Below are 25313 nucleotides of genomic sequence, written 5' to 3'. Positions count from 1 at the left end.
TGAATAATTTGAACTGACTATGATTTGCGCGTTGCATTTTTTCCATAAACAACTTTTAATTAACAACATAAAAATTCATACTGGATGTATTTTATTCTAAGAAAAAAATTTGGTACGACGTAAACATTTTTATACATAAAATTTGATTTTTTTTTTTCCGAGAAAATGGTTACTTAATTCATATCTATTTCAATTGAATTATAACAGCAGCATGGTATTACACTTGTGTCCAAGTGTTAATGTTGTGAGATGTCGGAGACATTCACCCACATTTTCATCGACGGTCTCATTGCCCGTTCTGTGTGGCATTTTTTTGGGGCCATATTCCGTGTCCGCATCCCCGTCACTGAGGACTTTCGTCTGTTTTTCAGTGCTTGGAAGCGGGGTCGCGAGTGGTCTCCTGGGATAATGTGAAGGGGTTCATTTCATTTGTCGTGCTTTGGTTCCTTTGGACTGCACGCAATGATGCTAAGCACCGTCACTTACCCTCTTCTGCGAAGAAAGTCAAATTTCAAATTTTATCTTATCTGAGACTTGCTCACTCGGCAACCACTATCAAGCCCAACCTTTGGATTGGGGCTTTGCAGGCTGCCCGGACCATGGGTATCTCAGTTGGCCTTCAACGGATTCATAAGACTGCGATTGTCCGTTAGCTGAGGCCACCGCCTTGGTTCTTCAAGCTAAATGTTGATGGTAGCTCGAGAGGGAACCCGGGTGAGTCTTCTGTGGGTGGGGTTGTTAGAGATTCTTTTGGGCGGGTCTTGGCTTATTTCAGTGAGTTCATCGGTGTGGGGTCCAATGTCCGTGCAGAGCTTTGGGCGGTTTGGAGGGGTATCCTTCTCTGTTATGATCTTAGCCTTTTTCCCCTTTTGTTTGAGACCGACTCCCAGATAGCCATTCAGATTCTTTGATCTCGGAGGTGTCGTTGGGATTTGGACCATATTTTGTCGAGGACGCGTGTTTTGGTGCGGGATAGGCCGGTTCATTTCTCTCATATCTATAGGGAAGGGAATTCGGTAGCGGATGCGCTGGCGCAACTTGCTCATGAACATAGGCAGTGTTTGTTAGAGACTGGTGTTCCTCTAACCACTCACATCGCTGCCTTGGCCCGTTCTGATTTATCCGGGATTCCTTACCTTAGATCTAGGTTTACCTAGGCCTTTTATTCGCTTTTGGCCGTTTTTTTTGGGCTTCCTTTCTTTTCTTCTTTTGCTCTAGCTCCGCCTAGACATTTATATATATATATATATATATATATATATATATATAATTTTCTTTGCAGGTTCAGCTTTCCGGCTACCTTTCGGAGTCTTTTGGAGTTACCTAGTCTCCCTGCCCCGATCGACTTGATTTTTCAAGGAGATATACTTGTCAAGCGCTCACTGTGGTTTTCCCTTGCCTGACTCTTTCTTTTGGATGGTGGGAGACGGTGGTGGATTCATATGTCTTCTTCTTTTTTGGTCTTACTATCTACTCTGTTTTTAGGATATGGTTTGGGATCTCTACGCCATATCTCTGCTACCTTTTGTTCCGGGTGTGCTGGTTGGTGGCCGCTTTTCCTTTTCCAAGGCGACCTATTTTGTTCGCTGACTCTACAGCTGATCGTGACTTTCGGGATATATCTCTAGCTTAGCTTTCACCTTCTAGTCCATTTCAGGATGTTGAAAGCGCTACATTCGCGCCTCAGTGTCTGTTTGGATTTTTTCTAACTAGAGTCGTGGATTTTGCTGTCCTTTTGCTGCGCAGGATGACTTCTGCTTATGATTTGTTAGTTGTCAATGATATTTTGTCTATATTCACTCAGTTTCTAGGGTTGTCTTGGTCTGATACCCTAGTTGTTTGGATGTGACTATTTTTAATGTGTGACCTTCTGAGGAGGTCTTGGCCTAGTCCTCCTTCTCCTTTAGAATTTTCTTGTATTGCTTATTTATGTTTATATACAGGTAGTGGTCTGCCTAATCCCCGCTTCCAGCGATGTTTTCTTTTTAAAAAAAAAAACTGAATTATAATGCCAACTTAATCGGTAATACATTATCATGATGGATGATCAAATTAGAAGATCTATCTCATAAAATTTATCCGTGAAATCGTCTCTTAAGATTTTTTGTATAATACTAGTGTCCAAGTAGTCACATTAATGCGTGCTTACATAATTGAAAGTAGTATAGATATTCTTAACGTTAAACATAGGTTAATTTGATTTCTATTTTTTTTTTCTTCATATCATATTTGAATGCTTATAATACCCGCGGTCATGATATGTTAATTTTGAATTTGCGTATAAAAGAAAAACTATCATTTTTATCAAATTAACTATGTAGCTTTACTATTTTAATAGCATTTTCTTTTATATTATTTTATTTTTTTCTCTATTACTATTTTCAATTTCAAAAATTAATAAATTTTATGTTAAAATTTAAACATAATTCATTATTGAATTGGTTTTGTTTTTGTTTTTGTTTTTTTTACAACAAGCTTCTATATATCAATGTCACTAATTCATTATGCATTTGAGAGTTTACATATATTTAAATATCCCTGAAGTCATTCCTCATAAGAGAGAAAGCAACTAAGAAAAAAATCAAAAATTTCCATATTTATAGAATTGTAAACAAAAGAAAAGAGATCTAAAAGAGAGAAAAAAAAAACCTTTTTCTAAGATTCTTTTTTTTCATCAATTTAATACTCCTCCGTCCCCATTATATTATCTTATTTTGTTTTTCATACAGATTAAGAAAAAATTATTGGGATAACAAATTTTATATAAACTTCATATTTTATCCCTATTTAATGTATTAAAAAATGATTGCACAATTTTCAAGGTATAGTTAATACAGATATGATAGTAAAGAAGTGTAAAAAAATATTATTAAATATGGTATATGACTATATATTTATGAAAAATAAAAAAAACGTGGACAATATAATTGGGACGGAGGAAATATCGTATATAATATTTTATTCAAGAAATATTTACTATATATTATATCGGTGTTCCTAATTGTACTATTCATGCACCCACATAACGACAATAAAGAACAAACTACATTTTTTGTAGAAAAGGAACAAACTACATTAAGATACTTAAAAAAGGGGAAAAAGAAAAAAAACTACTGTCAGATATATAATTTCTACAGGAATTATGAGAGCATATTTTATGATTGTTGAATGAAATTTTCTTCGAAAAAACTATTTCTACATAAATGAATATCTAAAACAATAATGTCCCAGAAAATAGTTTTTTCGAAGAAAATTTCATTCAACAATCATAAAATATGCTCTCATAATTCCTCATAATTTTCGCATTTTTGTCAGCTTGGATCCGATAGTCGTCAATTACGCAATTCCCTGGAAAGATCAACATTTTTTAAAAAGATATTTTAGTCATGCTTTTAGTAATGGAATTAATTATCAACATGAAACATTGAAAACATCGATTTTGTGACAAATTTGCAAGGTACCTGATTTTTTAATTAAATTAGCATAATTGCACGCACCCTTATATGTATATAAAATCATATAATATTTAATATTATATTTTACATATAATGTTATTTTTAAATAATATTTAAATTTTTTTGGTCAAAAAAATAATATTTAATATTTTTTTCATTTCTAAAATAATATAAAAATTTATTTATCAATATCATATCTATAATTGTTATTTGAGAAAAATATACACAAATAAATTCAAAAATACATACATGAATTGAAAGGACAATTTCGGAAAAAAAATTGATGTCCTCTCTTTAAGGGGCTGAATTTTTATATATAAAACTAAGAAAAAATGCACACGTCTTCCGTGTGTAAAAGAAAAGTTTATTTATTTTTTTAAAATCAAAACATTGTGGAAGGTTTTTAGTGGGTAGTTGACAGAAAAAGGTAAATATAGAATAAGTAAATTTGGTGTTCTCAAGGTAGTTACTATAATAGACATATTTTTTATATAATAATAATAATATCACATCTTTTATATAATAGTATAGATAATATAAAAATTTATTTAAAATTTATTTATCAATATTATATTTATAATAGTTAGTTGAGAAAAATATAAAAATATCCAAAAATAAAATCTTTACTTATAATTAAATTTTTTAAAAAATTATCCTATCTATAGTTGTTATTTGAGAAAAATATATACATATAAATTCAAATTTATATACATGAATTGAAAGGGCAATTTCAGAAAGGAAAAAAAAAAATTGTTGTCCTTCCGCTAAGAGGTTCAAATTTTATATATTGTATAGTTAGATAAATTAATTTTATAATTTTAATTATTAATAATCATTAATAAAATTAAATATAATATTTTTTTTATAAAATTGATTGTGCAATTATGAAAATTATGCAAAGTGACGTGGAATATTATATATTTTTAAAATTGCCCTTAAAAATTATAGATAATCATAAAGATATTTTACTCATTTTTTAAAATTTTAAAAGCAGACTGTTAGTTATAGATAGATAAATTTCCTAAGAAGGATAAATACTATTGACATTAGATGTCACCAATAACTCGCATTGCTTAACGATCTCCCGCAGATAATTCGTAGACGGTAAAAGTAAAACCCTTCAAATTTTTTGTAGTTTTGGTTGGTGGTTCATCCAAGATTCTGAAACTCAGTGGTAAATTGGGGTTCTTGGTGTGATCCGAAATGTGTTTTCACTAGAACCCTTTTCTTGTTTTTGATCAAGTTTATGTTTTTTTGTTCTGTTTTTGCACCTGAAATATAACTGATGAATATTTTGTTCTTGTTTACCCATATTTTTCTATCACATGCATAAAGGGTTTGTTTTGGAAGATTTTATGCCATGATAGGTAGCAAACACGCCGTATGACACTGTAACTCGATTTTCAATCAGGCTTTTTGCCTTGAAATCGTTTGATTGTTGGTTTGTATGAGCAAGAATTTTATACTCAAGGTTATGTAGTGAGTTGTTTCAAGAAAATTATTATCCTGTGGTGAATTAGCGATTATTTGTTTCTATTTTTCCGTGAGCCAGATTTTTCTGTCAATATGTTTCTGTTTCTGTAAATGTGTAGGAAATGGGGAATACATTTTGCTGTGTTCAAGTGGACCAATCCACTGTTGCTATTAAGGAGACATTTGGAAGATTTGATGATGTCTTAGAGCCGGGGTGCCATTGGGTGCCTTGGTTTCTTGGAAGCCAGCTAGCCGGACATCTTTCGCTCCGGCTGCAGCAATTAGACGTGAGGTGTGAGACCAAGACAAAGGTCTGTTTGCTGTTTCAAACCTTTTAGCAATAATTTAAAAGCAAGTTTAGATGCAATGGAAACCTAGATTACGGCGGTACTAATTTGTCAAATACTGATTGGCCTTTAGGACAATGTATTTGTGAATGTGGTGGCGTCGATACAGTACCGCGCACTTGCAAATAAGGCAAGTGATGCTTTTTACAAACTCAGCAACACAAGAACTCAGATTCAGGCATATGTATTTGATGGTAATGTTCTGTTGTGCCCTTAGTCATTATGAATTATGATTCTTGGTCTTCATTTTGATTATTATGAATGTGTTTGTCAAAGTATAACATAGAACAAATCAAAAAGAACATGTTGTCTTATTATCCAGTGATCAGAGCAAGTGTTCCAAAACTCAATCTTGATGATGCGTTCGAGCAAAAAACTGAAATTGCTAAGGCTGTTGAAGATGAACTTGAAAAGGTAAGGCCATTTTTGCATTGATGCTAACTCATATGGCTGAACGTGGTTCTTGAAGTTAAAAAGATTGACTTTTACATGGTTCGTTTGCAGGCTATGTCTGCTTATGGGTTTGAAATTGTTCAGACGCTGATTGTCGACATAGAACCTGACGAGCGTGTCAAGAGGGCGATGAACGAGATCAATGCAGGTCAAGCATAAGATTTGTTATTTGGATAAAGTAGTAAATCCCGGTTTTCTGTTCATTATTCTTATCATATGTGGACATCATTGTATTATCCCCTCAATTACTTTTGACATTGACAAAATAATAATTCTTTTCAATATTTACAGCTGCTAGGATGAGGGTGGCTGCTAATGAGAAAGCCGAGGCTGAAAAGATTCTGCAAATCAAGAAAGCAGAAGGTGAAGCAGAAGCTAAGTATCTCGCTGGTTTAGGTATCGCTCGCCAGCGTCAAGCAATTGTCGACGGATTAAGAGACAGTGTGCTTGGTTTCTCTGTTAACGTTCCTGGTACCACTGCAAAGGATGTCATGGATATGGTACTCGTCACCCAGTATTTCGACACGATGAAAGAAATCGGTGCTACTTCCAAGTCTTCTGCTGTGTTCATTCCTCATGGACCTGGTGCAGTTCGTGATGTGGCTACTCAGATCCGTGACGGACTTCTTCAGGCTTCCCAGCTTGATACAGCATAAAAATTCAACTTCTGGTTTTATGAGAATTTTTCATCGAATAAGCTTTCTTAAAGTAGATTCTAATATTTCTAGTGGTGATAAATTTTTTTTAGGTCGAATTTTGTCGATATTCTGTATGCAGCAAGTCTCCAACTGGATTATATGTGCCAGCATAACCCAGCTCAAACTAAATATTGTCCACTGCTCCAGTAAATAAAATTTTAATTTCTTAGCTAGCAGTATTACTATATTTTATGTTGAACTATAGTTTAATTTGATATTTTGATAGCAAATGTGACGAGGAACCACGGTCCGAAAGGTAAGTGCAGTAAGTTGCAAATCACACACATCAGGTAACATCTTCAAGAACAGAAGATTTTTGCGGGATTCGAACTTGAGGCAGTAACCCTATAGCTATTTTTTCCTTGGTGTGAACATATATGACTTTCTGTCATCGGGGCATTTCCACTGTTTTAATGCTTATTTTCCATAAACTATAAGCATCCAAAGTCCAAACAAAGAATAGGTGCAATAAGCATTGTGTATATATTAAAAGTATTGGTCAAATTAGGAATATATGCAATATGTATCTAATTTTGTTAAATATGTCACGACTCTACTGTCTGATGTAAATAGACTAAAACCATCTGCTCAAACATATATCGGAGTATTAAACAAACTAGCAACTTGTTGCATTCATTGAGTGCTAAATAATTATTATATATTAAATACAAAAATTGATGTGAAAAGGAAAAAATAGTTAAATTAAAAAAAATAAATAAATCATAATGGAGGTGAGAAAATTGAGATAGTGGAGGGAACATTTTTTTTTTGTTTTTTTTTTTCAATTTATTGGTATACCAAGATACCATAAGACCTAGATAAGTATGATAGAATAAATCAGTGTTTGACCGATAGTTATTTGTTCAATTTTTTTTACTAACATTTTTCGAATGAGTTTGTTGAACAGAGTTTGCTAAAGACATTTTACCGTGATTTACATGTTATCGTGTTATCCGTCTTCATCCGCATGCTACAAAATATAAAACCGCAAATCACAATTTTTTAAATATAGAAGTCCCACAAATTTTTTGTTCCTTTCTTCTCTACCAATGAGAACAAAAACCTGCCTACAAAAATCACAAAATATCTTCGTATGATTCATTATAATTTTCACGTTATGTAATTTTAAAAAAAAAAAAAGATTTTTCACGTTATGTCAGCTAGGAGCCTAGGATCCTCGTCCATTGCCATTGGATAAGACCAACGAGAATATTTACAAAATTTTAAAAAGAAAACTAATAAAGATTTTCAAATACCTTAATTAAAACAAATTTAAGTAATTTGTAGCATTTAGTTGGGAAAAAGGGAAAAGATTGGTTACAGAAGTTGAAAAGATTAGTAATTAGGAAATGTAATTTATTTAAATCACGAGATGGGAAGAATATTTTGGTGTGATATATTATACCAAAATGCTTATTCTAATGCCTCAAATATTATATTAGGGAAAAAAAATACTAAAATAGTCATGTAAATTTGTATTCCATTTTGGTTTTGTCTTATAATTTAGGTTATACTTTGATTTTAATCCATTTATTTATATTGAAAGTTGATGTGATAACCAGTATTTTTTTTTAATGTCACAACATTATTTTTGGACGTTTAAAAATTACTGAAAATCTAAACACAACATAACAAAAAGGGAATAAGATCGAAAATTTAATATTTATGTTGGGAAAATTATATTTATATGACAAAAACACAAAATTCATGGGGAACTTACGGAATTATTATTTTAACTATTTTTTCATTGTAAATTTTCCCTTATAATTATTATTATTATTTTTGACAAGACGTGTAAATTATTATGAATCTTCTGTATAAAAATATAGGGCTTCCATTTTCACCCATATTTTAATATTTACCGGTTTCGAACGTTTCTTTCACAGAGAAAATTTCTATTAAGATGGTGTCAAACGCGGTGCTCAGCGATCACTCGCAGATATTTCGTGAAGCCCACTCATTTTTTTTGTAGTTTCTGTGGCCCCTCTTTCGTCAAACATCTGTAAGTCTACTATCTTGAAGTTTTTCTTGAGGTGTTACGGTTAATTTGTAATCTGTAGTGATTGATTGTTGGGTCAGTGAAGATCCTTGAGACTCCGTGGTAATTGGGTTCTTGTTTAATTTGAAGCGTGTAGTAAGTTGAATTTCCCCTCTTCTTGCGTAACCAATTTCGGGTATTTGATTGTTTTGTGATCACGCAGATGTGGGTGTTCTGTTTCGAGTCTTTTGACACTTGAAATTCAAATTATAAAGATTTATGATATTCGTTTATCCATCTTGTTTTGTTACATTTACAGCAAACACTGTGATTCATTTCTCTATCGGCCCTTTTCTTGACATGGTTTAATTGTTGAGCAAGAATTGTATTGATCCGTAGGGCAAATAAGGGTTGAAATTTGTTGTAATTAAATTATGTAATGAGTTGTTCGTTCAAGAATATTATAATCTTTTCATGAGCTAGCAATTGTTTGGCATTTTCTTTTGGAGGAGCCAGAATTTTGCATCATCATTGTGTAAGTGTTCCTGTGAATGTGCAGGGAATGGGAAATTTATTGTGTTGCGTTCAAGTGGACCAATCTACTGTTGCTATTAAAGAGACGTTTGGAAAGTTTGCTGAAGTCTTGGAGCCAGGATGTCATTGTCTGCCTTGGTTTCTTGGAAGCCAGCTGGCCGGACATCTCACGCTTCGTCTGCAGCAATTAGATGTGAAGTGTGAGACCAAGACAAAGGTCTGTTTGCTGTATCAACTTTTGGCAATAAATTTTAAAGCATGTTTAGATGCTACCAAAACCAAGAATATGGTGATACTGATTCGTCTAAATATTAATTGGCCTTTAGGACAATGTATTTGTGAATGTGGTGGCATCAATTCAGTACCGTGCACTTGCAGATAAGGCAAGTGATGCTTTTTACAAACTCAGCAACACAAAAAGTCAAATTCAGGCTTATGTCTTTGATGGTACCACTCTGTTCTTCTCTTACTAATAGATATGATTCTTGGTATTCATTTTGATTGGTATGCATGTGTTTGTTAAAGTATTAATTGACCAATATATTGAGATCGTGTTCGTCTTGTTATCCAGTAATTAGAGCAAGTGTTCCGAAACTCAATCTTGATGATGCTTTTGAGCAGAAAACTGAAATTGCTAAGGCTGTTGAAGATGAACTTGAAAAGGTAAGACCACTTTGGCAATGGTTCTGATTGATATGGTTGAACGTAATTCTTGAAGTTGAGAGACTGATCTTTGCGATGGTTGCTTGCAGGCTATGTCTGCTTATGGATATGAAATTGTTCAGACGCTGATTGTCGACATAGAACCTGATGAGCGTGTTAAGAGGGCAATGAACGAGATCAATGCAGGTCAAGTATAAAATCTGTTGTTTGGATGAAGTAGTAAAGCCTTCTTTTCTGCTTATTATATCATCCCCTTCATTACTTAGACACTGACAACTCTTGGATGAGAAATGTGAGACGGATGTCGAATAGTTTACCATGAGGCTTACAGTCAGGTTCATATCAAAACTACTCAAGGATTCTAACCCTCAAAGCGCTAATACTACACATCAGCATTGGAAAAATGTTTTGTTTTCACTGTTGCTTTCTAAGTTCAGTTGGAAATGGACATTGTATTTTCTTGGTATTGTAATTTTGAATACTGTTGCAGTAAAAGAAAGTCTTAACTTTCAGGTATCTTTCTCATGGTTCAATTTTGTTAGATCTTGGCTGCCTTCTGATCTTTTTCGTCCTGGCCGTTATATAAGTTCGACAAAACTTCTCATATCTGGCTCTGCATGTTGTTCTTCAAAATAATAATTCTTTTCAATATTTACAGCTGCTAGGATGAGGGTGGCTGCTAATGAGAAAGCCGAGGCTGAAAAGATTCTGCAAATCAAGAAAGCAGAAGGTGAAGCAGAAGCTAAGTATCTCGCTGGTTTAGGTATCGCTCGCCAGCGTCAAGCAATTGTCGATGGATTAAGAGATAGTGTGCTTGGTTTCTCGGTGAACGTTCCTGGTACCACTGCAAAGGATGTTATGGATATGGTACTTGTCACCCAGTACTTTGACACAATGAAAGAAATCGGTGCTACTTCTAAGTCTTCTGCTGTGTTCATTCCTCATGGACCTGGTGCGGTTCGTGATGTGGCTACTCAGATCCGTGAAGGACTTCTTCAGGCTTCCCAGCTTAGTACACCATAAACATACTACTTCTGGTGTTTTGAGAACTTGTTTACTGAAACATGCTTTCTTAAAGTAGTTTTTAATCTTTCTGTTGCAACTTTTGTTTGCTCTAGTAGTAATACTACTCCCTCCCGTCGAAAGATTGTATATGAACTTGATGTCTCGTATATCCATATCATCTCACATTGAAGTACTTTTCTTTTGTTATTATGGGATTGACTTTGAAAACTCGTTGACGCATGAAAGTATCCATGGTATATCCAATGTGCTCAATGACAGGAAAAATCTGTACTTTTGCCCTTGAAAATTTCGCTTGTTTATCAAATTCAACCATTATCTGTGCATGACGAGTAAAGAATTATGGATGTAATTCGATTGTTTTTAAACAAGCAAAAAGTAAGTCTCAAATTATTGCATCCCAATTTTCTTCCCAAAGGCCAAAACACAGAATATGAAAAAATTGTTAGAATAAAATAAATGCCAATACTTTTTGGGGACATAATTACATCAAAAACTGAGTCATATCATATCCCTCCATTAATCTCGCACAATTGCATCCCAATTTTCTTGCCACTCCCAACTTTCCGACCCCTTTTCCCTTTATTCAACTATTTTAGTAAATAAATTCCTCACCCTTTTCACTTCCTCCGAGCCCGAGGTTATTAATCAAAGCCCTTTTCAAGAAAGTGCCTAAACAAGTTGTTCCACACCCCTGCAGTCCTTCCCCACCACTTCCACAAATTCTGCGGCATAAAATCAAATTTCTGGGGATTGCTTTCAAACTATGCTAAAGTAACCTATCGGACAAACTAGGAAGCCTCCGGAAAAAACTCAAGCTAGCCGGTGGCATGGGATCCCGGAACATGGGGTGGCGGAGGAAGAAGAATCCGAGGGCCACCGTCACCATTTTAGGCGGCACAGCATACAATATTATCGTAATTGCAAGGCATACACCAATGAACAACTTTGATGCTCTGGGATCCCTCCAACTAACCAATGCTTGGACTCTTTCACCTTGTGTAGCAAAATCACCCAAAACTGTTTGAACTCTTGCTGCCAAGATCCTTAACCTGTCGTAACGAGCCCGAATGACTTCAGGTGATCTTGAACTCGGAAATGTATCGAACTCCTCATCCAATTCATCAGGATCAACTGTCTCAGCTTGAGATAGATGTGTATCCATGCCGGCTGGGACTTTCGGTCTAAACCGATAGTACCAGACACCTATCAAGAATATGTATAAGAAACCGGTGGGAACAATCAAATCTGGGTACCAAACTAGAACTAAGTAAAGAACATGAACCAAGATGGTTGTCACCGGATTCCTCCACCTCCGGATGTGATCCAACCATTTTGCTAACCCCACTGCCCAAGAAAGTACAGCAACTATCCGAAGCCAGTTCGCCTTACTTTTCCTCATGCTCCAACTGTGAGAATCTGCATCCAACATATACCTTACTACCTCCGGTCCTAGTGGCGGTTCTGACCTAGCCAACCAAGCAGCTACCATTTTCGTGGCAGCGCCACGCAATGCCTCTTGCTGAGCTACCCCAAGCGGGCGGAGGTAGTGCATCCGTGGCAGCAACGGTTGTCCATAGACTCCACAAGTGTCCGGCAGCAACGAAGGGCAAGCAAACCGCACTGCCAACTCAATCTCCCCCATTTTCTTTAACCCTGTTCTTAACAACACCATCAAGGGATATGAGTTCATGTACACTTTATTGCTCTCCAGAGTAGACACCCGGATTCTCACCTTTCCAACCCGATAATCGGGCTTCTCCTCCCCGCCCTCCGTAAACATACGCCAGTTGTCGAACACCCCGACTGTGAGGACCGTACATGGATCATATACCTGCCAAGTATACTGCTCATTCCATCTCGGATCAAAGCTATCTGTGACGGTCTTGGTTCGGACCCATTTCTTGCCATACTTGGCCACACAAAAAGCATCAGTGGATCCTTTGCCATTGCCCTTGGATTTCATAGGCAGCAATCCTCGGGCACCAAGAATTCCAAGTTCCAAAATCCCAACTGCAGGCTTCCATAACTGCTTCGCTGTGGGTCTAAAATCACTACAAACATGGGCTGCTTCATCCAATACATGGTATCCTCCTTCCAAACACATCCTCAAGTGCAGCCTTCCACAGTAGGAACCACTCCCTCCCGGACCACCTTCCAATCCGAACCATTTGGCGGGCACGTGGCGCTCGTCTATTCGTTGCTCGATCGACCCCACGGGGATTAAGACGTGCCCCAGAAGCACCGGATCTTTCCCCGTGCGGTCTTCCATTAGCAAGATGAGACTATCTTCGAGTGGCTCACCTGCAACAAAGATCAAATCTTCGTTCCAGTGAAATGTGGAGGTGTTGTGGCTCATCGACCCTCTTCGGGTTCGGACCGACTGAAACCCGAGCTGACCCTTGACCCGAATCTCAGGGGCAGTCAGTGGGGGCAAATTGGGAATTATGTGAAGATCTTGAGCTTCAATTACTGTCACTCTCAGATACCATAGCTTAGGAGATTGATATACCTTTGCTCGAGTGTATGACACGAAAGGTTGCGGCGCGTCTGAGCTCCAAGATTCTGGGAAAGCATCATCAGCCTGCGTGCCAATCCAAACGGAGAGCTGCAAGTCGCCGGTGACTCTGTTCTGATCATCGGCGGCGGCGCCGCCTTCGAGGTGGTACCATTGAGGGGCCAACGAGCTGTCCGGTGGGTCCCGCACTGGAACGTCGGACAAATCGAAGCACACGCCGCCGAGGAATTTATCTGATGCTCCGTCCCAAACGGAAATTTCAAGCGTGGAGTTCGCTGTGGTATCCTTGTTGTAGCCAAGAGCGAACACCTGCTGCCATTCCGGGTTGGCAAATGGATCACCGCCGCCGGGACGAGTGATCGCGGGCTTCGACCTGACAGAGTGGCCCGACGTTCGGATTTTCACGTGTGGATTTTCGTTCGGGGAGAGCCCGCGGGCTTTCACTATTCTTACGAATAAGTACTGCATGGGCTCGACCAAATCATACGCCGGAATTCTGCCGGAAGTGTCTCCGGCGAACTTCCCGGCAATAATCTTCGGGGAGTGATCACCATGAACAGGTCTCCGAAATAACTTCACCCTCTCTCCTGACATGGGCCCACCGCCGCCGTCTCCCATCTGCATTCTCCTCATATCCGATGAGAATTCCATCGGAGGCCCATTATCCATCGGCGGTCCGCTTTCCGGCGGAGCCTCGTGAACTCTGACCAATGGCGGGGAATGCACACGCCCCTCCATAGGCACGTGACCCGGAAATGGCATCGGAGGCAGCTCCTCGTACACCACTATCACCGGCTTCTTCATCACTTCCTCCACCTGTTGCGGAGGCTCCTGCTGCTGCTGCGGCTGCTCCAGTGGTGGTTCCTGCGGCTCCTCCGCCGGAATCTCATCATAATAATAAATCTTCAAGCCCAACTCACCTCTAATCCAGCTAAAAACACTCTTCTTCTCCAACGTAAAGTACACCAACCCCTCCTCCCCTCTCCTCACAAACTGAGTCCCATACAATTTCACCCTCCCCAGGAAATGATTCTTCCTCCCATTCCCATTGCTCAGCTTCTTGTCATTAAACACCTCCACATTAAGTTCTTCAAACTCCATCCCATTCGGGTCGGACACAATGAACTCCAACGCCTCATTCCAAACCGGATTGAGGTCTCTTTGAACCGTAGAAGTTCTCTTCTTTTGGCCATCAAAATCAACCACAACGTAAGAACTGGAACTCCCCTGACCATCTTTGGGCAAAAGGTCTCTCGCCTCAACCACTTCCACCACAAGCTTCCGGACGGGGGTCGGTGGCTTAGGATGGTCAGAATGCGGCGGCGGAGGGTTGTCGGCCGGCGTGGCCATGGTTCATTTCATCAGTTGTTGTTATGGAAGTTGTTACGGTAGTTTTATGCAATGCGAAGAATGTTTTCTTGATTGCTTATTTGTTTGTGGGGAAAGGAGAGAGAAGCAAAGGGAGATTGGATTCTATTCTCTCTTCTCAAGTTTTCTAAATTAATTTTTTTATTTTTTAAAATAATATGTTATTATTATTTTTATTTGATCTCATGGATCTATTATCTCTAAAAAAAAAAAGTTGACACCACTTATTTTATAATAAAAATTAATATTTTTAACATAAAAAATATCGATTTTTCATGAATTATCTCAAATAAAAGATTTATCTCACAAAATTAAAAATAAAAACGTTGTATTAGAGTTTTTTGTGTATTTATATTAACTATCATCATATTATAATATACTAGTATTCTTCGTAAGTAAAAATTCACGAATATAAATAATTTATGTTATATTTAAAAATATATTAATATATTTTTTTATATTTTTAAATTAAAAATATAAAGTTAAAAGACGGAGTTATAAGTAATAAATAATAAATTTATTAAAAAACATAAAAGAATGAACATTTTTGCTAGTTTAAAAAAATGGTTGACCTCGAAGGAGACTCCATTTCACATGAGTCAGATGTTCATTGGCTCATGCGAAGGTTAAATCGAGAGATGTACACGAGCGATAGAACCTGAAGGAGGGAGTAACATGGCCAACTCCAAGAACATACCCTACATAAATAGATTTGCTAGTTTATTAAAATGATCGGTGGTTATTTTAAACGAGATATTAGAGAATTGAATACAAATATTTTCTTAAAAAATGAATATATTTAACATAACATAATACTTTGTTTCAAAGTTGAGATCTTAGAATATAGTCCAACTGTATACATTAATTATTTTGAGTAAATGATAACTTGTTAGTAAAATCCATTGATGTCAAGTTAAATATATAGTTATCATTGTTAATTGCATAAAGGTCAAATTTTACTGTGAAATTTCCAAAAAAAAAAAAAAGGAATTAAAATTTTATCAACGAAAACTCAAGATTTTCAATCAAAGTGCATCATATGTGACCAAAAATACACTAAATTATAGCCAATTTTTTCCCGTAAATTTTGGCATAGAAAACAAAGTACCATCTCAAGACACTCGAAGAAGCATATATCCCATCCCTATGTAAAATAGTGATGTATACTTTAAGATTTAAGAACTCGATTCGGCTCTCGTCAACCATGGCCAACACAACGCCCCTTTTTGTCAAAAGTTGCAAAAGCATCCACTTTATTGATTTTGGTACTTATTCTTTCTAACATCCATTGTCAATACCTCAAATGTGAAACTTAGTTCAAGCACACGAGTAAAAATACACATTTTTTTTTAACGAGTAGGTTTCTATAAGACGGTTTCATTTGTGACATGAGTCAATCTTACTATATTTACCATAAAAAATAATTTTTTGTGTAATATTCTCACAAAACTGATCGACCAAATTGTCTCAAAAAAAGTTTTTGTTTTATTGAAATGATTAACCATGGGAAAGATGAAACTCAGCATGAAATCATGCATGTAAAGCGCGGGTTTCGTTTTAAAATGGATTTTTTTCTTGGCAATCCTAATAGCATAGTTCTAATTGATGCTAAGATTATGGTTTTGTGATGGAATTTCGAACATAGAATTATGTATCGGCTTTGTGTGGCAATCTTATTTTAAGTTTGCTTTTAAATATGAGAATCTGAGATGAGTAAATGTAATAGGGAATAAGGCTATTATTCTTTGATTCGTTTTCTTGCTTGAAGCACAAAATTCTTACAATTTGTAAATGTTTGGTCTAATTTCCAGTTTAGTGCACAGCACTAATAAGAAGATGAACAGAGGGATCTTGTGAGGCATTTAACCTTTTATCAATTTTGGTGGGCTTCTTTTGGAATCAGATCCTTCTTAGATAAAAGGGGGGTTGTAAAAGATATAAAAATGTTTGTTCTGATGCTTATTTTGATAGGATATTCACTCTTCAGACTGTAGTAGAATCGTATAGTTTACTATTGTTGCGTCTTGAACCGGCTGCAACGAACCAGAGACGCATGTACGGATAGTTCCAAACACAGTAATATATCATGTCAAAATGCCTATTATATGATACGAATATTTAGCAGATACTTCTCTGATACTTGTGTTGGAGTGCTGGGAATTTAAATTGAAAACAAAGTTTCGGATACCGGATCCATCTTGGTCGATGGCGGTATATAAGAATGGAATGGGACTCAACCATGAAACAGCAAATTTGGAGTGTATGGAAAGAATTTTGACCATCCAAAGTTTGAAAAAGAGGAAGGAAGAGCATTTGGAAGCTGCACATATGCTCTGTTACTGCTCAACCTTGTAAAACTGTACAAGAATCAATGAAGGGTATACTGATGATGGATCACAACATATCATTTCCTCCGTTCTTGTTCTCTATATACATGAGTAACAGCAGCAAATCAAATTCAATAATATTCACAAAAGGACAAAAGGAATGAAAAAGAAAGCCGATTTTCATCAATAAGCGGCAACAGAAGTTTCATCTCAAGGCAACAATATCCTCTTCAGGACTGATATCTGTAATCAACAAAGTGCCTGAAAAAATATGTTCACTTGACTCAAAGATCTAGCAGAAAATTGATACCATGAATTGCGAAATTGTAATCATCAACTTTTAAAGTTCAGAAGCACTTAAGCTGATGATGAAGGATTGAAAACTAAAATAACAAATGAATCTGTCACTAGCGTCTGGCTATATGGTGAAGACAGGTACTTTGAAGTTACTAACCGTTTGAATTACAGCTCTATTTTCTCCCTGATTGCTGCCATAAGAGGCGCCTCAAAATTCATCATTTTGGTGAACTGCAGAAAATTAAATAAAGTTTTCAATACTACAGAATGAGTTTACTTGTAAAAATATTATAGAAAACATTACTAGGAAATCACGGTGTATTTTCTCAAAACAAACCTGTGAGGTCTTCAGGTCCAGTTCCTGCCATTCCAGGTTCGAATTGCTTCCATCCACTATGCCAGTTCCGGCATACAGTAATGCACCAGCACCCTTGTGATACAAATTAATCATGTGATTTAGTCATGCACCTAAGAACATGTGAACTATAAACAAGATGCTAATGGACCTGTTGCGCTGAAATAAGAATATTCTCAAGGTTGAGGATTTGAAATTTCTACAGGATACAGCAATCGATGAAACAGTGGCAGATATGCTCACCTTGCCAACTAAGGCAGACCTTATACCCACAGCAAACTCACTCTCTGCACCTCCAAACCATCCAACAGGGCCTGCGTACATCCCTCGATCAAACATTTCTGCATGACATAGCATTTTTAATGTCTCTAATATCCAACCCTATCTTAGATTCTTCAGCACAAAAACATGATAAACGCAAGGCAAGAGGTAGGAAAAAGAACCAGAAAAGAGAATATCAAAAGCTAGTAAAAAAATTGGTCTAAAAAAAAGCTAGTCAAAAATCATTTGTGGTATGACTGCAAGGGTACCAGTTTCTGATATTAAAACCCGCGCCTCTTCCATAGGATGTCCACAAACAGCAGGAGTCGGGTGAAGGGAAGTTAAAATCTGAAACTGAAAACATGAAAACAGTAGAGTCTCAAGTCCTGCCCAAAGAAGAGGAAAAGATTTTCTAAACATATGAATCAGCCAGTCATCTGTCATCTAGAATTATTTAGAGGTATGAAAATGTGGAACTAAAAGTTCACACCTCATCATCTTCTTTCCCTAGTGTGCCAGTCAATCGAGCATAAAGATGCTGAACTCGTCGAAGTTTCCGTAAAGCTTTTTGTGGTTCTATTACTGTGCTGGAACATACAGTCTAGAATGCATGATTGTGAAATAAAACAATGTTAAATATAAAATAAGAATTTAAGAGGGTAGAGTAAACAAAAACTTCACGGAAGTGTTACACTGGAGATGTGCCAATGGCACATTCATCACTTACCTCTAGTTTTCTTCTTATACACTCTCGCACCACTGCAAATTCATGATGGTCTTTGGGACTAAATATGAACAGAGGATTGAAGATTTTGTTAAGATAAAATTGAAGACAATCAGAGAAAAATATTACAATGAGAACACCTGGTTCAGTGGAGTTAAGAAGAGAATAACCTGGAAAGTAAATCAAGTCCAGCCTGTAAATCTAGGGACTCTGATCTACCTCTAGCACGTGTTGCAGCCAAAGCCTCACTGCAAATGCTAAGCCGGTGTCGATAAAATAGTTGCTCTGGCTATTCAAGAAGTGCATATGTAATGAAAGAATTAACACAAAATCCGGAGTGACAGAAAATCTTGCACAATTTTCAAGCCTACTTAAGAGAAACTTATTCATTTTGATAATCTAATTAAGGAATTGCCTGACATCAGAAGTGAAATGCCTGACTTCCCAATTCATTCAACACTTTTCATGCAGCGCACAAAGAAGTCACGATTAAATGAATATACTGTAACTTTATAAAGCATCTACATGTGGCAACAATTACTTAAATGGTAGGTATTCAACCAGGATAGAAACTTTGCAAGTCCAGTGATGGGCTATCATTTCAACAACCTCTTCCCTAATTATTAAAGCTGGTAATTAAAATTTCAAGCGTAGAAATTACTATTTCCACTGGTACTGTAAAAGAGAAAGGAGCATGTTTTAGTCTTCTTGGTTCTTGCCATTTGTTCTCACGTGTATGAGAAAAACAGTAAAGCTTCATGCTAAATATCTGTTAAAAAGTTATTTAAACCATAAAAAATTACATTAGTATCTCGCTATGCCAAGAACCACCTGAAATGACTCAGCCAGCCAATTTTGCAGTCTGTCAGTACAATTTTAAAGTTACAAACACATTAAAATCAGCCAATATCTCATACATCAACTAGCAGTTGAGATCTACAGGTACGTGGATAAATTAAAAAGAAAAGGGCCCTTTACTTTTGAAAGAAATAAGAGCGCAAAATTACTCACAGTGTTTCCGATGAATGCAGGTGACTCAGGAGGTTGCAGACAAAACTGATAAGCATTATCTCCTTCAACCTGCATTCATTATGCATCCATACCATGCATTACTTCAATCCATATATTATCACACCACACTATGATAAATTACATCAGACACATCAACAACACCTGTAAGCAAGTCAACCACGTTAAGGGGTCAATTTCTGATGTAGTCAGTATTCTGCTGCTACGCGCAAGAACAACCTGTATGTTCAAGATGAATGTGTGAACCAATCAACGCTGAACCATGTGTAGAAAACAAAGTTAGGACAAGAAATGATGGTAGAAGAGAGAATGTCACAACTTACAGGAAGAAATTTATAAGTCATAAACATACTCTACAAAGAAGTTTTATTGGTCAAAAAGTTTATGAATATTACAATCTACAACCTTAACTAGTGATGAACTTTTGCCATGTATCATGTCCAACGCTCGCTTAACAGCTGAATCCCAAGATGTTTTGTTAGGAACATGAGTCTGGTGGAGTACAATAGTAAGAGGAGTATCACCATTTAATCTCTGGACAATGGAGGAAACCTGCAAAAGAATACTTAGAAATGGGACATTAGGACCTACGAAACAATAACCAAGGTCAATGAAAAGAAGGAAGACAAGGTTTGAACCTGGCACATGGTAGCCTCAAGTGCAGCAATTGCTTCTCTACATGTCCTTGATAGGCCACTGTCCCATGCAATAGTTGCCGCAATCATTGAATGTCCTTCAAACTCATCAAATTCAACCTACATTCTTGCACATAAAAATTTCCATTCACTGAAAATATACTGAAACGAGTAATTTTCCATAAAGAAAAGAAGTTGACATACCTGAGGGACCATAAAATAAAAAGAACCAAAAGCCTTCCACTCATAGGATATATTAGATCTTGCGTCAAATCGAATAGCACCATAAGCACGAATTAGTGGAGATTTTTTGGATAAGAACCTTCAGAGAAGTATAAACACAATTAAAATTCGAAAGCTCCATGATAAAACAATTTGTAGGTAAAATTTCAATCTTTTGCAAATCTGTCACTTTGTTTGATCAAGCTGATTGTAACATTCGATTTTCCAACTACTCAAAGCACTCAGAATTTGTTCACTGCACATCCATCAGGTTCGTCCATTACGCCACTGTTTCCAAATGGAAATACTTATCTTTTATTGCTTCCGACTACCTCGCTTGCTATTGTATGTCATATGGATGTAATTTTGTTTATTAATATTGTCTTTGACTTCTTCTCTTTTTGCAGTCAGAGACTCAGAATTACACTGTCGAGCAAGGTAAAACATCACTATTCCTAAATTCACAAGTTCCCCGAAAACCATGAAATGCGAATACATTATGATCCAATTTGGCGTTCCATTTCACAAGATTTATTTGTCTCTCCCTAAACTATAACATGATGTATGATGATGGCTACTTCAGAATCTGTATAATTGTATTTGTTCCCTCATTTAACTATATTCATGTTCTACCTCAATATTTTAGATAAAGACTAAAACAGCAATGCAACTATCCCATTAAGAGAAAAATAAAGAAAGGATGCTCGTGAAAGAAGAAACCAAAACGGGCATTAACCTTTTTATGGAACGCCAATGATCCAAAGAGAATGGATCCAGATTGTGGAAGAACACCGCAGAACCCAACCCAGCAACACTGAGCAGCTTTTGTTCATGATTTTGCACAGCGTGGCCATTTCCATTGGACGGGTGATCGATTCGTGGGACGCTGCTGGAATCACGACCAGAGAAAAAACAGCGGGGAAGAAGGGTCTGAGTCTGGGATCGAAGCCAATCAAGCGCCCCAATTTGCTGCTGGATTGGTACCTTCACACAGCCATAGCCAGTGAAGCTCAGCTCAGAAGCAAATAATAAATAACAAAAACAAATCCGAACCAAAAGAAGAAGAAGACGACGATGAAGCAAAAATGGGCCAAGAGCAGAGAGAGAGGCCCAGTGGATCGGAGAATCGTATTCTAATATCATAAATAAGTCCAACCCAGCTTGGAATTATCATATTTATATAATTTATTTATAATTCTATTTTTCTAGTAGATAACATGGGTTCAAACAAAATACTTACTCAAATAACAAAGTTTTTATTTCATATTAAAATTTAAAATAATTAATTTGCTTAATATAGGTTCAAAGAAATTTTCCGCTAAAACTATATAGAATTTTAATAATTAATTAATAATAAAAAAAATACAAATTTACATAAAATGACAATATCTTTTCACCGAAGAGTCTAATGCTAAAAAGGTTTAATGACTTGTAAGATATCAAATTTAAAAAAATATTTCAAATTCGATATCCAAATATAACAAGTTCCTAAAAAATCTCTTCATCAAAATATCTAATGGGGACCTTACACTTTCTGCCAAAACTTTCACACCATTTGTTATATATACTATATTGGGTGAAGCACACTTTATTGTCTAATAATTGGATCACAGAGCATAGATCACAATAAATTTCGGTTTCAATAGTATTAATTGTATGTAGCAGAAGAAATAGGTACATTTAATTGATAATAACATCCTAATTTATTTACCAATGAGTTAATTCAAGAAAAAACATCATTTTAAGGATGTTCCAACGAAAAATATCACAAATCTGATGCAAACATGCTCATTGATACAATTGACTGCTTTAATCTATATTACAATTGGAGTCATTCTTTTTATATCTCAATATCATTAGATCATGTGACTCTTTCATATTTTACATTGGATTAATTATCCAATTATTAAATTTCACCACATCTAGGAGAGAAAAAACATCTCAGGTATACCATATATAGATATCCAAAACTATATTTTCTTTTACAAAAACTCCTATAAAGTCTCACGGATCAATTTTCTTTAATGAATCTCAAATTCGAACCTATTCATAAAAAATAATATCATATTTTATATTAAAAATATTACTTTTCGCTATAAATATAGCATCAGTCGATTCATAACACGAATATAAAATCTATAAGACCGTCCATCCTACCGGACATCTGCTCTTTTCCCTTTTGTTAATCAACATTTTTTCACAACAGAAACTGCATCATATATTTGATGATTAGAATCCATCGAAATAGCTAGTTAATTGGTGTCGGATAAGGAACATGATTGGATTATGAATCATCCTATCTGAACCAACCACGTGGCATGTACCCACAAAAAAATGAATCCAACCCCCAACTCCTGAATATCCTACTTATGAAATGCACATGATACTGTGCCATTCAATCTCATCAAAAACCTCAAGAATTTGTTGCCAATGTGGATATACATACGCACCTCTAGGCGGATAATCCCGGAATCAAATGGCGGGGGGTTCGACTTCAGGTCGAATATGGCGGAGTTGAGGCGGTGGGTGGCCATCGCCGGCGTGAGAGCCTCCGGATATGTTCGAGTTTCGATAGTGCCAATCGGGGTAATAGAATGACCTCCCCCACACCCATTCATGGACAATGAGCCAAACTCTTGATATTTCTACCAAAAACCAAATAAATGTACAAGTATATAATACACACATGGCTACATTATAAATATAATGAAGCAACTAAAAACATCGTGTTCGTACGTGATTGGCGAATCGAATCGCTTGTTTTGCGGTTGTGGACGGAGACGATGAAGAATGGTTTGCGGGCTCGACATCCATGTAACGAGCAATGAAAGAGTTGGAAGCACAATGAGCCATGTGAATTAATGTGCGTGTTTCTTGAAAATACATATCCTTCCTATTTATACTAACTAATAGGCCTTGTGCTGCTCTCACGCGGCAATGATTATTAAATATATATAATTTAGGGTAATACTATATGTACACGGAGTCTTACACGTTGGGTTACACATGACACTTAGGTAGTGTTTGAGAGAGCTTCTAGGAAGCACTTCTTAGCTTTTTATTAACAAAATTTTCAAAATTTTGTAAAGGAAAAGCTTAGAAGTGCTTTCTAGAAGCTATTCCAAACACTACCTTAAAATTACATGATTATCCTACATGCATTTTTGAAAGATTTTTTCCAAATCAAGTGGAGGGATAATTATATAATTTTAAGTGTAATGTGTAACTCAATGTGTAAAACTCCGTGTACATGTAGCATTACCCTATAATTTATTGAATTTTTTTTTTAAAAGTGTAATCATTTGTGATTTTGGTAAGTGGGAACATTTTACGGACCATACATTTAGTGAAATTCACTAGATGGCGGATCGATCACTATGATACATAGAACAATGCTACGTGTAATAACAAAATCTCACAAGATAATAGCAAAATATCACGATATAATTATTGTAAATATCGTTATAAGATATATTAGTTGTACCTCTAATATTATTCACAATACAGATGTCAAAAATTGATCGGTATAGCATAACATGTAACTTGATATGAGTACATGTAATTTTTTTTTTTTTTTTTAAAGAAATATGAGTACATGTACGTAATTGCTACAGAGTAAAATCATTTCAATCATTATCCTGAGCTTGACTTTTTGGTATATGTACGTATGAATTCCCAATGCATGATCAAAATCAACCAGGTGAATTTGGACGGGGTAGCATAACATTATTAACATGTACCTTGGTTTGAGAACATGTATGCTCTAAAACTCCACCGAGTGAAATTCGCTAACAATCATATTATCCCGAGTTTAGTATGATTTTTGAATTTTCAAAGTTATTGTGTTAACCCGCGTAAAGTCCATACTATACACAAATATGTCAGGTTTGAAAAGTCAAATGGGGCAAATGACAAATGGCAAATGACAACAATTGAGATGAAATTAATAAACCAATTAAGATGAAATAAACGTGTGCATTAATAGAAAAGGAAATTCAATTCTGAATTTTATTCCTCGGGTTCACAAGGAGAGGGAGGAGCTCTATAAATACGGAAAAAATTTTCTGCTACATAATATGTTACATATAGTGTTGACATGTGTCCATTAATTTATCATATTTTACTCAATTATATCACGTGAGTTTGAACTTAGAAAGTGAAGATATCTCTTCTTTTCTCTCTTACATTAGCAAATAAATTTGGAAGACAAAATTTTAGTCTTTAATTTCTTTTTTTTTTTACATCATCGTTATTATTTTAATTTTTTGAGCTGGTATTTTTTTTTATTATTGCGATCTTATTTTATATATTTTTTCCATTTGTGTCTATTCTTCTTCACTTTCTCTTTTAACTTTTAAAAGAATAAATATCATCTCTTTATTAATATTACTAATTTTATTGTTAAATTAGTTTAACAGTTTTAACAATTTATTCACATTTTTTTATAAATTTTATCTACTAAAGAAATTTTCATTACTTTCCAATTCTATTTAGTATTCATATAATTTCATTAATCCTTATGTTAAATTTTCTTTTTTCACTTCTCATCTTATGTATCCGATCCATAGAAATTGTAAGTAATTCAATAAATAAAATAAAATAAAATATAATATAATATAATTAATTGAATGCATACATCATTTAATAACTTCAAAATTGTTTATGCTAAAAAATATATTATTAATAAAATAGTACAACTTAATTAATTATAAATTCGAATTAAATATGTATGACTGTATGTAGTTAAACCTACTAATGAAATAGATAAAATAAATAAGTAACACCACCATCAACGTTTCAGGTAATCTCTTATTTTCCGATTGAGTTCTGCACTTCATCTTTTTCGTGGACATCTGATTGTTGACTTCTCATTGTTAAAACATTCAATTCATTCTGCTGCATCTATTTAGATGTATGATAAAATATTATGTATGTAAATATATAAATTTCAAA

General features: G+C 35.5%; 4 protein-coding genes across 12 annotated transcripts; 2 read left to right on the top strand and 2 right to left on the bottom strand.

Moving 5' to 3' along the window:
- The first annotated feature begins 4443 nt into the window (after positions 1-4443).
- On the top strand, positions 4444-6595 carry LOC140863578 (hypersensitive-induced response protein-like protein 1). 2 transcript variants are annotated; one of them, XM_073267104.1, is made up of 6 exons: positions 4444-4559; positions 5048-5239; positions 5349-5469; positions 5598-5689; positions 5780-5876; positions 6020-6595. In XM_073267104.1, the coding sequence occupies exons 2-6, from the start codon at positions 5051-5053 to the stop codon at positions 6382-6384; spliced, it is 864 nt and encodes a 287-aa protein (XP_073123205.1). In that variant the 5' UTR covers positions 4444-4559; positions 5048-5050; the 3' UTR covers positions 6385-6595. The 2 variants fall into 2 exon arrangements, with proteins under 2 accessions (XP_073123205.1, XP_073123206.1); XM_073267105.1 differs by having other exon boundaries at positions 4504-4629.
- A 1676-nt stretch (positions 6596-8271) lies between these two features.
- Positions 8272-10834, top strand: LOC140863180 (hypersensitive-induced response protein-like protein 1). Of its 2 annotated transcripts, none has more exons than XM_073266398.1 (6): positions 8272-8428; positions 8964-9155; positions 9265-9385; positions 9510-9601; positions 9691-9787; positions 10260-10834. In XM_073266398.1, the coding sequence occupies exons 2-6, from the start codon at positions 8967-8969 to the stop codon at positions 10622-10624; spliced, it is 864 nt and encodes a 287-aa protein (XP_073122499.1). In that variant the 5' UTR covers positions 8272-8428; positions 8964-8966; the 3' UTR covers positions 10625-10834. The 2 variants fall into 2 exon arrangements, with proteins under 2 accessions (XP_073122499.1, XP_073122500.1); XM_073266399.1 differs by lacking the exon at positions 8272-8428 and adding an exon at positions 8435-8560.
- A 322-nt stretch (positions 10835-11156) lies between these two features.
- LOC140864387 (protein QUIRKY) lies at positions 11157-14553 on the bottom strand. Its single transcript, XM_073268544.1, has one exon. The coding sequence runs from the start codon at positions 14490-14492 to the stop codon at positions 11394-11396; it is 3099 nt and encodes a 1032-aa protein (XP_073124645.1). The 5' UTR covers positions 14493-14553; the 3' UTR covers positions 11157-11393.
- A 2096-nt stretch (positions 14554-16649) lies between these two features.
- Positions 16650-23223, bottom strand: LOC140860110 (isochorismate synthase, chloroplastic-like). Of its 7 annotated transcripts, none has more exons than XM_073262919.1 (16): positions 23097-23223; positions 22811-23005; positions 21097-21344; positions 20343-20460; positions 20142-20258; positions 19909-20055; positions 19648-19722; positions 19486-19554; positions 18645-18763; positions 18478-18535; positions 18241-18351; positions 18020-18104; positions 17733-17803; positions 17472-17564; positions 17292-17365; positions 16650-17098 (listed from the first exon to the last, which is right to left on the bottom strand). In XM_073262919.1, exons 1-15 carry the CDS (start codon positions 23211-23213, stop codon positions 17300-17302), a joined length of 1689 nt encoding a protein of 562 aa, XP_073119020.1. In that variant the 5' UTR covers positions 23214-23223; the 3' UTR covers positions 16650-17098; positions 17292-17299. The 7 variants fall into 7 exon arrangements, 4 of the variants coding, with proteins under 4 accessions (XP_073119020.1, XP_073119019.1, XP_073119021.1 ...); XM_073262918.1 differs by having other exon boundaries at positions 16654-17098; positions 17733-17830; XM_073262920.1 differs by lacking the exons at positions 16650-17098; positions 17292-17365 and having other exon boundaries at positions 17472-17602; positions 17733-17830.
- Between the last annotated feature and the right edge of the window lie 2090 nt (positions 23224-25313).

This window comes from Henckelia pumila, chromosome 4 (genome assembly GCF_033568475.1).
Source record: "Henckelia pumila isolate YLH828 chromosome 4, ASM3356847v2, whole genome shotgun sequence".
Classification (NCBI taxonomy): Eukaryota; Viridiplantae; Streptophyta; class Magnoliopsida; order Lamiales; family Gesneriaceae; genus Henckelia; species Henckelia pumila.
This window is presented reverse-complemented; position numbering and strand designations above follow the sequence as displayed.

Bases quoted from the DNA above. Each gene is read 5' to 3' on its own strand.
- LOC140864387 (XM_073268544.1), bottom strand. From the start codon at position 14,492: ATGGCCACGCCGGCCGACAACCCTCCGCCGCCGCATTCTGACCATCCT.
- LOC140863180 (XM_073266398.1), top strand. From the start codon at position 8,967: ATGGGAAATTTATTGTGTTGCGTTCAAGTGGACCAATCTACTGTTGCT. The intron at 9,156-9,264 runs GTCTGTTTGCTG...ATTGGCCTTTAG, and splicing joins AGTGTGAGACCAAGACAAAG to GACAATGTATTTGTGAATGT. The intron at 9,788-10,259 runs GTCAAGTATAAA...CAATATTTACAG, and splicing joins AATGAACGAGATCAATGCAG to CTGCTAGGATGAGGGTGGCT.
- LOC140863578 (XM_073267104.1), top strand. From the start codon at position 5,051: ATGGGGAATACATTTTGCTGTGTTCAAGTGGACCAATCCACTGTTGCT. The intron at 5,470-5,597 runs GTAATGTTCTGT...CTTATTATCCAG, and splicing joins TCAGGCATATGTATTTGATG to TGATCAGAGCAAGTGTTCCA. The intron at 5,877-6,019 runs GTCAAGCATAAG...CAATATTTACAG, and splicing joins GATGAACGAGATCAATGCAG to CTGCTAGGATGAGGGTGGCT.
- LOC140860110 (XM_073262918.1), bottom strand. From the start codon at position 23,213: ATGGCTCATTGTGCTTCCAACTCTTTCATTGCTCGTTACATGGATGTC. The intron at 20,056-20,141 runs GTTCAAACCTTG...ATTCTTTTGCAG, and splicing joins TTGAGGCTACCATGTGCCAG to GTTTCCTCCATTGTCCAGAG. The intron at 18,536-18,644 runs GTTATTCTCTTC...GTTCATATTTAG, and splicing joins GGACTTGATTTACTTTCCAG to TCCCAAAGACCATCATGAAT.